Source organism: Panthera tigris, chromosome D4, assembly GCF_018350195.1.
Source record: "Panthera tigris isolate Pti1 chromosome D4, P.tigris_Pti1_mat1.1, whole genome shotgun sequence".
In the NCBI taxonomy this organism is placed as follows: Eukaryota; Metazoa; Chordata; class Mammalia; order Carnivora; family Felidae; genus Panthera; species Panthera tigris.
In genome coordinates, this window is record NC_056672.1 from 81,347,475 (window position 1) to 81,363,329 (window position 15,855).

At 44.9% G+C, this 15,855-nt stretch overlaps 1 protein-coding gene across 1 annotated transcript; it reads left to right on the top strand.

Moving 5' to 3' along the window:
- Window positions 1–244: 244 nt before the first annotated feature.
- Window positions 245–1,762, top strand: LOC102972236 (olfactory receptor 1G1-like). The gene is made up of 2 exons (XM_042963500.1): window positions 245–307; window positions 824–1,762. Exons 1-2 carry the CDS (start codon window positions 245–247, stop codon window positions 1,760–1,762), a joined length of 1,002 nt encoding a protein of 333 aa, XP_042819434.1.
- The last annotated feature ends 14,093 nt before the right edge of the window (window positions 1,763–15,855 follow it).

Genomic DNA, 15,855 nt, shown 5'->3' on the forward strand with positions numbered 1-15,855 from the left:
GATCTTTTTTCTTAATTTTCTTAATGTTTATTTATTTTTGAGAGAGTGAGAGAGAGAGACAGAATGAGAATGAGTGGGGGAGGGGCAGAGAGAGAAGGGGACAGAGGATCCCAGCCAGGCTCCATGCGGACAGCCCAATGTGGGGCTTGAACTCACGAAATGTGAGACCATGACCTGAGCCGAAGTCAGGCGCTCAACCGACTGAGTCACCCAGGTGTCCCTCCAAAGACTGTGATCTTAAAACATGCCGCTGGCTGATAGTGAAGTTGATGATGATAATGAAAACAGCACTCCCTTCATTCACAAAGTTCAGTTAACAGTTTTCATATCTACGTTAATTCACTGGAACAGTCTTCAAACACAAAGACATACAGCACACCTGGCACATCTAAAGACTTTTTCTTCCATTTCTCTCAGTAAACACTCACACACTCACACGCAGACAGGGTATCTCGTATTGCCCACTATCTTAGGATATGCATGACCCCAAAGGACTCCACAGTAGAGCATTAAGATTGAACAAGTGTTCTAAAGTTAAAATAGGAATTAATCCTGGAGGGAGTCAATCCAGATGAAAACCAGTTCAGCCTCATTCAGTCACATGTAGGGCAAGAATCTAGAAAGCAAGTTACACCCCCCACAATGCCTGATTACCATAGTCCACAGTCCTCATATTTTCCTTATTTGCCCACCCTGCCATCATAGCTGCTAGTGAATCTCAGTAACCTCTTCAAGGAATAGAGAAAGACCAAAGCTCTAGACTCCGTAGTATTCACAGCCTATCTTTTTAAGCAAGATTCTCCTCCAATTTCTCTCCTTGAAGGAAATCAGAAACCAAACCAGCGTCTCTGACTTCCTGCTCCTGGGCTTCTCTGCAAACCCTGAGCGGCAGCCTCTCCTGTTCGGAGTCTTTTTGGGCATGTACCTGGTCACCGTGTTGGGGAACCTGCTCATCATCATGGCCATTGGCTCTGACCAGCACCTCCACACCCCCATGTACTTCTTCCTGGCCAACCTGTCCTTTGTCGATACCTGCTTCACCTGCACCATTGTCCCCAAGGTGCTGGCGAACATCCCGACACAGCGCCACACCATCTCCCACACTGGGTGCCTCGTGCAGATGTACTTCTTCATGGCGCTGACCCTGCTGGATGACTTCCTGCTGGCCGTGATGGCATATGACCGCTACGTAGCCATCTGCCTTCCTCTCCACTACACCACGATCATGTGTCCCCAGCGCTGCCTGCTGCTGGTCGCCGCATCCTGGCTCTGCTCCCACCTCCTGGCCTCCTCGCTCACCCTCCTCATGTCTCAGTTCTCCTTCTGTGCCTCTCATGCCATCCCACACTTTTTCTGTGATCTTCTCCCTCTCCTCAAACTTGCCTGTTCAGACACCCAGATCTTTCAGGTCATGATGTTTGCTGAAGCAGCCCTCTCAGGTGTGGTCCCTCTCACCTGTGTCCTGCTCTCTTATGCCCACATCATCCACACCATCCTCAGGGTCCCCTCTGCTGGGGGGAAGCACAAGGTCTTCTCGACCTGTAGCTCTCACCTGTCAGTGGTTACTCTCTTCTACGGGACGCTCTTTCTGGTGTATTTCCAGCCCTCATCCACCTATTCAGCAGAAATAGGAATGGTGGCATCTGTAGTATATACGATGGTCACCCCCTTGCTGAACCCCTTTATCTACAGCCTGAGGAACAGGGACATGAAGGGGGCTTTGTGGAGACTCCTTGGCTGGGGAAGATGTTCCACATCATAAAGAGTCCTTCCCCATAGCAGAAGCCCAGACTTTTCAACATGCCTCCTTCCCAGGACTTGTCCATTGTAAATCTGAAAGACTCACTTTCCTGAGTTGGCCTTACAAGCAGATGCAAGAAAGTGAAGACCAACTTTGCAGGACTGGAATAGGACTATCTGGCCAAGGACAGAACTGCAGCCTGGGGACAGGGAGTGACCACAGTCCCTCTGACGTGACTTGATAAACGGGTACATGCATCTAAGCAGATTCAGTCTAGGTTGGAAACATCCAAAGTGCCAGGCAACACTTGGCTTCTAGGAGAAATCTCAATAGGAGTGCAGTGTAGGCTTATAAATCCTTCCCCAACAACAAGAAGAGAGATCTAATGCACAACACAGCGATTATAGTCAACAATACTGTATTATATACTTCATAGTTGCCAAGGTGTTAGATCTTAATAGTTCTCAACACACAACAAGAAGTGATAATTAGGTGACATGATAAAGGTGTTAGTGAATGCTAATGTAGTAATCATACTGTGGTATATAAACGTATCAAACCTGCACTATATGCTAACTAATTTGGATGTAAATGTTTAAAAATTTTTTTAATTAACAAATAAAAAATAAATGTATCAAACCAACACCCTGTACACTTCAAACTTACACGAGGCTTCGTGTCAATTGTATCTCAATATTTTTAAGATAAATTTCTGATACAAAAAATAAAAAGAACGAAATCCTGGCAAGACAAGGCAGGTCGGGACCTCAGTCAAGTCACTGGGCTCCAGGGACTAGTTGTGACCCTGCCTTGGAAGAAACCCATTCATAGGGATTGGCCTTACCGTGAAGAATATGAGGCAGAATCTGTGTGGCCTGGAGGACAAAAATATTCTGGAAAAGGAACGAAGGCACAGAAAGATTAAGAGATTTGTCCAGTATCAAACATCTGGGATTCGATCTGTGTCTCTGGCAGGTGATTTGGGTTTTTTTATTTGTTAGTTGTGACCAGTCTTTATTCTTTACTTTTTTTGTTGTTTGTTTTTGAGAGAAAGAGCACACATGCACATGGGGGGGGGTGGGGGGAGGCAGAGGCAGAGGCAGAGGCAGAGGCAGAGGCAGAGGCAGAGGCAGAGGCAGAGGCAGAGGCAGAGGCAGAGGCAGAGGCAGAGGCAGAGGCAGAGGCAGAGGCAGAGGCAGAGGCAGAGGCAGAGGCAGAGGCAGAGGCAGAGGCAGAGGCAGAGGCAGAGGCAGAGGCAGAGGCAGAGGCAGAGGCAGAGGCAGAGGCAGAGGCAGAGGCAGAGGGAGAGGCAGAGGGAGAGGGAGAGGGAGAGGGAGAGGGAGAGGGAGAGGGAGAGGGAGAGGGAGAGGGAGAGGGAGAGGGAGAGGGAGAGGGAGAGGGAGAGGGAGAGGGAGAGGGAGAGGGAGAGGGAGAGGGAGAGGGAGAGGGAGAGGGAGAGGGAGAGGGAGAGGGAGAGGGAGAGGGAGAGGGAGAGGGAGAGGGAGAGGGAGAGGGAGAGGGAGAGGGAGAGGGAGAGGGAGAGGGAGAGAATATCCCAAGTAGGCTCCACGTCCAGCACAGAACCCAACGCAGGGCTCAATCTCACAACCTGAGTCGAAATCAAAAGTCAGACACTCAACCAACTGAACCACCCAGGTGCTCCTCTTTACTTTTTAAACTCTGGTTTATTTTTTCCCCAACTGAAAAATCACTTGTGTCATTACAGGAAATGTCTAAATTATGAAGAAATCTTTTTAAATTCCTTCTTAAAAGAAACCACTGTGAATGCTTTACACAAATTCTTATGGTCCTTTTCTCTGTACATGTATTTTATACTGTTAGGATGCCGACTTTTCACGTGGTCTTATAATGTAAGCATTTTTCCACACTATTATTATTAAATCTTCATAAGAATTTTTGTAATTTTTCGAAGTTTCAAAGGCCTGAAAACGTTTTTATTGAAATTACTATAAATCTGATGTGAAAACAAAAGACCAAAAAAGCTCTCCCCACACAGCTTCAGATGCAAACTTACTCATCAACTAGCGAGGTTTGCACAGTGATGTGGCCACATCTGGATCAGGAACCGTCAGAAAACATCTCCAAAGAATAAGCATATTTTTTTAGGTGCATTAAAAACCCCAGAGTCCAAGGCATTTATGAAGACACTGGAGTGGACAATGAAATTTCCCCTCCTTTTTTTTCATAATTAATATTATAGCAGAAGCAGATGCCACGTTAATATATAATCTTTAATTTTGGATGATTATGTTTTTCTGTTATTCTCACTATTACAAATAATAATGCAGTGAAGATCATTGTAAATATATATACATTTACTATATATATATATATATATATATATATATTTACAATAAATTTTAAGTGGAGTTGCTGGATGGAATATTCTTCAGGCTCATGATGCATGCAGCCAAAATAATTTACAAAACTCTTACTGTTTTACATTCCAAATGGTGTTCTCTGAGAGTGCCTCTCTCTCCACATCTTACAGGTAGTATGTGTTCTCAGCTTTTACTCAATCATTACAAATGTAGTAAGTGAAAAATAGTACGTCCTTTTTGTGTTCGATTTTTTTTGCTTATTAACTTATTGTTCTCTTAAGTCTGTAAATAAATTTTATTTATTCTTCTGCTAATTATTTCTTCACATCACTTGACTACTTTAAAGACTTTTATTAAGTCCTTTCTATATTAAAGATTTAAGCTCTATTCTTTCTGGTAGCGCAAACTTTCAACAATCACCTTTTCTTTCTTTAAATATTTGTTTGTTTGTTTGTTTTTGAAAAAGAGAGAGTGCACACGTGTGAGGGGCAGAGAGAAAGAGAGAGACAGAGGATACCAAGCAGGCTTACCCTGAGAGTGCAGAGCCTGATGTGGGGCTCGAACTCACAAACCGTGAGATCATGACCTGAGCTGAAGTCGGATGCTCAACTGACTGAGCCACCCAGGTGTCCCTCCCCAATCACTTTTTCAACCTTCAGTTTTCTTTTTGATTTTTTGACATCATTAAGTTTTCAGTTTACATATATGAAACCAATAAAATAATTTCTCCTTGTGACGCTTCTGCTGGAATTGTTAGAAAATCCTTCTCTATGCAGCGCTCATGTGAACAGCGAGTTGTTTTTCATTCCAATATAATATGTTTTTTTAATGACAGTTTTATTGAGATATAATTCATAGACCATAACGTTCATCCTCTTACACTATACAATTCAGTGGTTTTTGGTATGCAGCATGTTTTTTTCTTTTTTAATGAAATAATATATGACTTCTAGAATGATATCAAATACCGAAGTGGTTCTCTCCCTCACATCTCTCTTACTTTCTCCAGGAGTTTCCTGTTCCTTTTGTGTCATACAATTATTTAAAAATAAGATGCTGACTATGTCTGAACTATCTTTCATTCATATGTACCATTCGCATTTCCACTCAGGGCCTTTTTTTCTTAATGTTATTTTCCCCTCTGAGGCACCTTGGTCTGCTCCAGGCCCACACAGCTAAAGTCCCATAACATCTGCAAAAAGTATCCTTTCACACCAGCCCGCTCTAGCCACCTGGGCGTGTACTCATGACCATGAGATCCTGACCTGAGCTGAAATCAAGAGTCAGATGCTTAACCGACTAAGCCACCCCGGTGCCCCTCACTTTTGCCATTTCTATTCAACATTGTACCAGAGGTTCCAGCCAGAGCGATTAAGTAAGAAAGGGAAATAGAAGTCATCCAGATTATAAAGAAAGTAGTAAACCTATGTCTATTTGCAGATGACAGATGTTATATATTTAAAGATTTCCTAAGGAATCCACCAAAAAACCCTATGAGAATTAATAAACAATTCAGATTTGACACAATCTTTATAAAATATCAGCTATCTTTTTTCAGAAAATGACAAGCTGATTCTAAAATTTACATAGAAATTCAAGGGACACAGAATGGCTAATATATTCTTGAAAAAGAAATGCAAATTAGGAAAGATTCACATCTCCTGATTTCAAGCCTTATTACAAAACTGTAGTAATTAAGATGATGTGGCCCTGGCACAAGGCTACATCAAAGGGCTATAGTTGAGAGTCCACAAATAAACCTTCATGTTTACGGTCAGTTTATTTTCAACAAGGCTGCCAGGCCAATTCGACAGGGAAAGAATACTATTTTCAACAAATGGTGCTGGGAAAACTGGATATCCAAATGCAAAAGAATGAAGCTGGGCCCTTACCTCAAATACAAATATTAATCAAAATAGGTCATTGACCTTAATGTAAGAACTTAAACTACAAAACCCTTAGAAGAAAACAAGGGAATAAATCTTTCTGACCTTGGATTAGTCAATGGTTTTTTAAATGTGACACCAAAAGCATGAGCAGTAATAGAAAAAAAATAGATAAATGGAATTCATCAAAATTAAGAAGAAGACTATGACCAAAATAAAAACACAATCTACTGAATTGGAGAAGATATTTGCAAATGATATATCCAACAATGAGTTAATATCAAAAATATATAAAGAACTTATACAACTCAACACCAAATTAAAAAACAACAATAATCTGATTAAAAATGGCCAAGGAGCTGAATAGACATTTTGCCAAAGAAGACATCTATATGGCCAACAGACACATGAAAAGATGCTCAGCATCACTCATCATCAGGGAAATGTAAATCAAAATCATAATGAGAGATCACGTCATACCTGTAAGAATGGCTAGTATTGAAAAGACAAGAAATAACAAGTGTTTGCATGGATATGGAAAAAAGGGAACCCTCATGCACCATTGGTGGGAATGTAAATTTGTGCAGTAACCGTGGGAAACGGTATGGAGCTTCCTCAAAAAATTTAAAATAGAAACACCATATGATCCACTAATTCCCCTCATAGGTATTTTCCCAAAGAAAACAAAAACACTAATTTGAAAAAAATATATATGCACCCCTATGTTTATTATAACATTATTTGTGGTGGCCAAGCACATGGAAGCAATCAATGTGTCCATCTGTACATGAATGGATAAAAACATGTGATATATATATACAATGGAATATTACTCAGCCTTTTAAAAAGAATGGGATCTTGCCATCTGTGATAACATGGATGGTTCTAGAAGGTATTATGCTAAGTGAAATAAGTCAGACAGAAAAAGATAAATGCCATGTGATTTTCCTTACATGTGGAATCTAAAAAACAAAACAAATCAACAACAACAAAAAAGAAACAGACTCATAAATACAAAGAACAATCTGGTGGTTATCAGAGGGGAGGGTGTGGGGGATGGGCAAAATAGGGGAAAGGGAGAGGAAGATTCAGCCTTCTAATTATGGAATGAGTCATAGGAATAAAAGGCACAGCATAAGGAACATAGTCAACGGTATTGTAACAGTGTTATGTGGTGACATATGGTAGCTACACTTGACTATAGAGTTGTTGAATCACTAGGTTGCACACCTGAAACTAATGTAACATTGTGTGTCAACTATACTTCAATAAAAAAAAAAGCAGACAACCCGTTGAAAGGGAGAAAATATATGCAAATCATATATCTGATACCTGTATTAAGAATACATAAAGCACTCTTACAATTAACAATAAAAAGACAAAATAACCCAGGGCACCTGGGTAGCTCAGTCAGTTGAGCACCTGACTTCAGCTCAGGTCATGGTCTTGCCGTCTGTGAGTTTGAGCCCCACGTTGGGCTCTGCACTGACAGCTCAGAGCCTGGAGCCTGCTTCAGATCCTATGTCTCCCTCTCTCTCTGCCCCTCCCCTGCTCATGCTCTGTCTCTCAAAAATGAAATAAACATTAAAAGTAAAAAGACAATGGGGCGCCGGGGTGGCTCACTCAGTTAAGCGTCCAACTCTTGGTTTCAGCTCAGGTCATGATCTCACAGCTTCGTGTGTTCAAGCCCCACATCGGGCTTTGTGCTGGCAGCACAGAGCCTGCTTGGGCTTCTCTCTCTCCCTCTCTCGCTGCCCCTGCCCCACTCATGCTGTCTCTGTCTCTCTCAAAATAAATAAATAAACTTAAAAAAAATGTTTTTTAAGACAAATAACCCGATTCTAAAATGGGCAAAAGATTTGAATAGACATTTCTCCAAATAACATACACAAATGGTCAAGCAGCACATGAAAAATGTTCAACGTTGTGAGTCATTAGGAAAGTGCAGGTCAAAACAGCCAGATACCACACTTCACTTCCACCAGAATGGCTATACTCCAAAAAGGGGGCAAAACCAAAATCTTGGCCAGGAATGAGAGAAGGGTGAACCCTCTTACATTGGTAGTCAAATCGTAAAATAATGCAGCCACTTTGTAAAACAGTAGGACGCTTTTGCAAAAATTAAACACAGAGTTACCATGTGAGGAGGTGATCCCATTCCCAGGTGTCTAACAAAACACGCCCACGCCAAAGCCTATACGTGAAAGTTCACACTATCATCATTCATCACCAAAGAAGGGAAGCAACCTGAAAGGTATACAGTTGTGACAACACTCTGTGAACTATATATCAGTTCAGGTCTCGCAAATGCAAAGAATAATTAGACACGGGAAAAAATATATTAGGGAGAAGTCTTGTGAAAGATCAAGGGGAAAAGGAAAGGGGGGGGGATATCACCCCCACATAGACCCGGCTGCCACGGAGGAGTGGGACGGGATCCGCGCCCGCTAGTTTGCTAACTGGCCTGCCTTCGTGGAGGACAAGGAGAAACCAAGGAAAGACGCAGGCCACTCCGGATTGGTAGGCGGCAGTGTTTACGAGCAAGGGGACTTACAAGGCACGTCTTGTCTCGGGCGCCACGAGACGAGTAGATATCCGCACCTGCCCACCAGAGGCGTAAAAGTTTATACAGAGAGAGGCCCCATAGGGCTTCGGTCGCCTTGCCGTCCAGAGGATCCCAGCAGCACCTTGCTCTCTCAAGGCTGAGACCTTGAAAATGGCTCCCACTGTGGGAACAGTGGGCGGAGTGGCGTGCTGAGGGCAGGGTCAACCTGAGGTCACATCCTCTCCGTGACCTCGTCCACGCCCCGCCCCCACCCCGTGAGCTGCTCTTAATCTTACGCTTCCTCCGCTTCTGCAGTGTGCCCTGAGCAGTCTGCGAGGGGCTTCCCTAGCACGGAAAAGCGGTTCGTTCGCTGGGTATCTGGCCGCGTTGGAAGCAGATACCATAGCAACGGTATAGGCAGATACAAAGAAACCACAGGTTAAGGGTGACGATTCCTGAAATAAGTAACAATTTTTTCCACCAAGAACTCCATGATCCGAGCCACTGATTTAGTAAGTCCCCTAGGCTGGGGGTCAGATCACTCAGAGCATTCACTTGTGTCCTCACCTGATTTAATAAAGATGATACATAAGGATACGGTTAACAGTGTTGTATGGAGACAGATGGTGGCTGCCCTGGTGAGCATTGCCATATAGAGACATTGTATCACTATGATGTCCTCCTGAAACTAATGTAACATTGTGTATCAACTATACCCAAATTAAAAAAGAGAGAGAGAAGAAAAAAAGAAAGAGGTCCGTTAACAGTCTCATCAGGTATGAACACACAACACACTGTGTAGATAATAGTACAGGTGTCTCCTTGCAAGGCAGTAATAATGTCCGAGTCCGTTCCATTTTGGAGGACAGCTTTTCTTATTAGAGACATTTCAACGTTAAGGAAAGGCAGGTGTTACCAACTGTCCTTTAAGGCCTATTAGGTAAACTCAGTAAGGGCTTCTATACCTGTTATAATGCCCTCCAGGCCAAATGATGGTACCATTAGAAAAAAATGTATGTCCCTCTGGCCTTGAGGAAAGGGAAATTGGCAATTTTTGTTACCATGGGTTGGGTCTCCCCTGTGCCCAGAGAAAACTCAGGATGCATTGACCCAACAACCATCCAGGTGGAAGCCATGGCCAAAAATTTTTGCCATACAACCACTGGGTCCCATTCTGGGGCTACCCAATAAATACCTAGAAAGGGCAACCAGTCAGTACCAAGGCAGCTGCTCTCCTTTCATGTGAAAGAATGTTCCAGTGATATCCATCCCATATCCCTGGGGCAACTTGGTTGGTTCCGTTTTGGGTGATTGCTCTGTTCTGTGCCTGGGTGCTCAAATACCCATAACCTGGAGTAGGCTACATGAACCCATCCCAAATCTGAGTGCAGCCACCATGGCTCTGAGGTTTGGTACTTTTAGGACCTTTCCCAGTCAGCAGTTTGATGGGCTGCCTGTATAGTTTGACCGACAGAAAAAGAATATCCATGCCCAGTGTTATTGACAGAATGTGCCCGGGGCCAGGTTTCTGGATCAGTATTGAAGAATTCAAAGTGCTAGTTCTAGCTTGTTCTTCCCTAATGTGCTGCTTCAGCACCTTCCAAACCCACTTGCTGGAATGGTGGTACCCACCATGGCAATCCTGACGAGCCAGAGAGGGGCAGCCACACACATACCCAACAGCTGGATTAATGCTTTTGCCGGGCATATAAGTGAGCTCACTGTAGACAGGTATTTCTGTCAAGGTATTAGACACCACAGGAGTAGCAGAAATCTAAAGCCAAAAAGCAGATCTGTAGTAGCAATGCGTATGGGAAGGTTTTTCCCTTGTATAAGGATTACACTTGTGGCCTGATCCTTAGACGTTAATGTGGCTGCAGCTTTAAGAATCTGACCTGGCTGCACACACCATACATGTTGCCTAGAAAGGGTCACGCTGTCCCTGAGTGTGGCAGCCTGGCTTATACAGTGATAGTGGAAAGGTGGGGGTAGACCAGAGAGTGTCCACACAAACCAAGGCATATTTAGAACCCTCACTGGGATGGAGGGGGCCGATGTATCTACTCACCAATCCTCACCACGTGAGAACTCTGGCGGATGGCCCCAGACTCCTCTGGCAGTTGCCTTGGCGTTGTTTAGAACACACAGGACATGCTGTTATTGCATTAGCCAAGTCACTGTGTTTTGTAAGCAATCTGGCATCCTGGGCAATATGCCATTCCCCCTGGGCACTGTGGTGGCCACTCTTTCTATGCACCCAATCCACAGTGTCTACTGAAGGGCCAGTTGCTAAGGCTGGTACCCAAGCTAGGGCATCAGCTTCTTGATTGCCAGAGAGGTTCAGCACCTTATGAGCTGTGACATGAAAGATGGTGAGGACTGCTGCAAGCTCCTGCTGGGGAACCCAAATGTCTCCACATATCCTGGCCCCACAAGGGTCATGATCATCCAACCTTTGGCTTCCCATCGTCCAAGCCATAGGATTAACCCCTTTAGAGCAGTCCAACTGTTAGTGCAAAGGGTTAATGGCCAGGACTCGTGATTGATCACCAGCCAAACCACTCTGAGTTCAGTCCACAGGCTGTTGCAGTTCATTCCTGCTTCCAACCAGATGGTTTTCAGTGTTGGGACGAGTAGTCCATATGGGCCAGCTGTCCTGACTAGACCCAACTGCACACAAGGCATCAGCAGGCATTTCGCCTACTCCTTCTACAGCCTGCAGGGGCCGACACAAGAATAGTGACGGGGCATTTGTGGGATCTAAATCTCAGTAGGGCCCAGTAGCACCTGCATTCCTAGAGACAGTGAGCTGGCAAACAGGGTACTCCTCTGCTACCAATAGGCATACATGTCACTTAGTCAACCTGGGACTTTTAGCCATGACAGAGGTAGGTCGATGGAACATATTCTCAGTCCACCTCTTGACAGGAAGGGGAAGCTCTTACCACACACAACATTCTGTTCCTTTTTGTGCGGCTCTGTCTGGAGGAGCATTGAGCACACTGCCAGGAGCTGTTGCTCTATGGGGGGTTATTGGGTTTCTGCCCCCTTCCAGAGCTGGGACCAAAATTCTGGGGGCACTCTCCTTCTGTTGTGTGCCACAGTGCCCAACCCACACCTTCTAGAGTCACAGACACATCTAAGTCAAATGGTAGCCTTGCTTGGGAGACACCTAGAGCTTTAATCTGCTTCACTAGTATTTCTGCCTTCTCATGTCCCACACGTGCCCTTCCTTTACCAGATCACCATCATTTCTAGCCTGGACCATGACCAGGCTCCTGACTGGTCTCCCCTCAATACTTCCTGCTCACAACAATCAGAGTGATCTTTTGAAAAGGTAAATCTCAGGGTACCTGGATGGCTCAGTCGGTTAAGCATCCGACTTTGGCTTAGGTCACGATCTCATGGTTCATGAGTTCAAGCCCCACGTTGGGCTCTGTGCTGGCAGCGTGCCTGCTTCAGAATCTCACTCTCTCCTCTCTCTCAGCCCCTCCCCTGCTCACACTTTCTCTCTCTCTGTCTCAAAATCAATCAATCAATAACTTAAAAAATATAAATCTCACCATGTCTCAGTCCTTCCTTAAACCTCTCAGTAGCAACTCATTGCTTTGGGGATAAAATACCTACATAAATACTCAGCCTGTCCTGAAATACTCTGATATGTGGTCTCTACCTACCTCTCTGGGCTCATCACAGCTCTCTCCCCATCATTCTCTGAGCTCCAAGCCCACAGGCTTGTTTCAATTCTTCAAATGTGCCATTTGCTTTCCCACCTCCAGGCCTTTGCACATGTCACCACTCCCACCTAAAACATTCTCCTCTGCGTTTTTATTCAGCTAATTCTGACTTTCTCCCTGCAAGCCCCATGGGAAAAAAGGGAAGGCATGGCTATTGGGTTCATCATTAAGATCTTAAACTTAAGCCCAGAACACAGTACAGTACAATAAATATTAGCTCGGTGAACTAATAGATACTCTGCTAACAAGAATGACAGGTTAACTGAAAGACACACACCATAGAAATGGGGTGATTCCAGGGGCACCAGAGCAGCTCAGCCAGTTAAGCACCCGACTCTAGATTTCGGCTCAGGTTATGATCTCAGTCGTGAGATTGAGCCCCACATCAGGCTCCACATTGGGTGAGGAGCCTGCTTAAGATTCCCTCTCTCTCTCTCTCCCCCGCTACTACTCATGCTCTTTCTCTCGCTCTCTTTGGAAGGAGAGAAGGAAGGAAGGAAGGAAGGAAGGAAGGAAGGAAGGAAGGAAGGAAAGAAGGAAGGAAGAAGGAAGGAAGGAGGAAGTGGGGTGATTCCAGGTTGCAGCTTCCCAGCCACAGCCATCTGTCCACACAGGCTGAATCATCCCTAACTTCAGGCTCAGCCCATTCCAATCTCTTGGGGAGTGGTTCTCCATCCTAGACAGACATTCCAAGTAGTTTTCAACCCTGGGAGCTTTTACAACCACCTATGACTGTGCCCACCACAAGAGCATCGATCTCACTTCCTGAGAGCTGACTCCATGGCGGGCCCTGGCCTCGAGTTGCTCCCCGTCTGCTGCATCAAACACAATCACGTTTCCTCATCTGTCTTGGAATCATGCTCTTGTACCTGCATCTCCAAGTCACACAGAGGGCCGCGGTGGCCCCACAGCAGAGGCAGGAAGGCTCCCTGCAGAAGGTGGCTACTGAGCTCGTTCTGCAACAAAAATAGTTTTTCCAAGAGAGGAGGAAGACGCCAGACATTTCAGGCAAGAGGAACAATGTCAAATGTTAGACGACCCACAAGAAGAATTTGCATTTGTGTGGATCATAAAGCATAATAAATAACATCGAGCCCAAAGAATGGATGGGGAAAGTGAGTCAAAGGGCCCCTCTCCTTGGGTAGCACAGTTGTCTTCCCCATACAGAGCCTGGGGACCCACTTAGCCAAACTTTTCCATCCTCCCCGGGCACCAAAGAGTGAGTCATCCCTGGCATTCCCCTGCCACCAGCTGTGGTATCTTTGAGAGTCCCCAAAGGATGTGGAGAGGGAGTCTCCATGGAGGCTAAGGACAGCAGAGAGGGAAGGGCTCGGGAGGAAAACAGAAAGAGGCCATTATCCCAGGGCCCAAGAAGAGCATAAGTCCCCCTGTTCCTACATCGGAGTGGGGAACTCTCTGCTACCTGCCCCTGCCATTCTAACCCCAAAAGCTGGCTTGAGCTGCTCTGCTAGAAGATCTCCCCACTCCCCTCCACCTTGTAGGTATGTCCTAACAACCCAGTAACCACATGGAGAGTGGCTGGTGTCTGGACTAAGACATATCAAATGCCTGTGTGCTGAGGAGGGAGAAGCTAAGAACTAGGTCTTGCTAGAAAATGGCCAAGCCACATACTGAGAATTGCCAGACTTAAATGTGCATGACTATAGCAGGGTCTGGAGAGAGCGGATGAGTCAGAACAAAGAGTTCAGCAGAGAGAAAGGAGCCAGCAGGGAAAGAAGCCTCCAGAAAGCTAGAAACTTCAGATGTCAGAGCTGAAAATGCTGTTCGATTTGACCCAGGTCTTGCTACTTAAAGCACAGTGCCCGAACTAACAGCATCAGCATCAAGTGGGAGTTCATTAGAAACCACCCTCCTTCTTGGCAGGGTCTTCATTTCCCAAGATCCCTGGGTGGTTCCTATGCACACTCAAGATTGAGAAGCTCTGCTGCCCGGGGGGCCCAAATCATGCAGCACAGCAGAACCACCTGGAACATTTTTTTTTTCAAGTACAGATTTCAGAGGCCTGCTCTACATCAACTGAGTCCCAATGTCTGGGCAGTGCACAGCCATATATTTTTACACAAAGCTTCACCACTAATTCTAATGACAGAAGTCCACAAGGTAGACTGGGAAACGCTGATCTGGCCCAATCGGCTCAATCTAAAGATAACAGGACTGGGGCATCTGGGTGACTCAGTTGGTTAAGCGTCCAACTCTTAATTTCGGCTCAGGTCATGATCTCATGGTCATGAGATTGAGTTCCACATCAGGATTCGTGGATCGAGTCCTTGCTCGGCAAGGAGCCTGCTTGGGATTTTCTCTCTCTCCCTCTCTCTTTGCCCCTCCCCTGCTCGCTCTCTCTCTCTCTCAAAATAAATAAACATTTTTTAAATTAAAAAAAAATAAAGATGAGAGGACTGAGACAGGATAGTGGCCACCATAGGCTTGGGTAATCTATTAAGAGATCTAATTGGGGTCTCTGCCTGGAGACAAAGAAATTGGATGTGAAGCCAGATGCGAGTTTAAGCCCCAACTTTATCCCTTCATGGCTGTGTATCTTGTAATGAATCCCCTCCATTCTTTGGAACTCAGTTTTCTTACCTTCAAGGAAAGATACCCTAGACTGTTCTCATGGGCAGTAAGGTGACAGAAATTAATGGAGAATTAATTCCGTGTTTTGTGCATGTGCATGCACACACACATGCACGTGTGCAAACACACCACACACTCCATAATAGCTACATAACTGAAGTTTGGGGGATCCTTGCACTCAAAAATTTCAAAGCAACTTAAAAGTTCTGAAGCTTCATTGTCCTCACTTTACAGATGGAGAAATGGAGAGGCCCTTGAGGCAGGTCTGCTCCTCACTTTGTGAAGGTGAGTACTGTTTGTTTTCCAGGCAGGATGCAGAGACACACAAGGGGTTGACTACCAGCTGGGTTCTGGATGCAGACCTTCAGCCAGTCAGCTGAGTTTGTTTATGGAAAACATGTGGTTTCTCTACCCCTAAAGGCTGTCTTACCTCCACCAGTGACCCCACTAAGAAGGATGGGAAGATCCCTAAAATTCTGTATCCCTAAGGATAGAGGGAAGAATTAGGCATAGTCCCAAATGCTTGATTAGGTGAGAGAGACAAACACTTAGGTAATTACAAAACAATGGAGTAGGGCTATTATAGAACTGGGGTTCCAGCATGAGAGTTTGGGCATTTTGGTGTTGAGATAAAGCTTCCTGGCAAAAAGTGACCCTGAATCTTAAAAGATAAGAAAGATTAGTTCTGGATGTGTGGATGGGGCAAAAGTGAGGCAGCCTTCTGAGATGCCCCGGGGCTCTTTAGATGGGACCCCATCTTTGTGTGGAACAATCAGCTGTATGGTTTATATACATACACATAACAATCATTTTGTGCTTTTTCATCCATTTGTATATTTTTCTGAAAATCATGTTTTCACCTCAATATGTTTTTGAGATTTCTCCACATTGATATGTATGAGTTCAATCCATTCCTGTTTAATTCCCACCAGCCTGCTGGTAAACATTTAGGCTTGGTTAATGTTTGGCCATTACAAACAGTCCAGGAGTGCCTACACCATTGTGCACATCT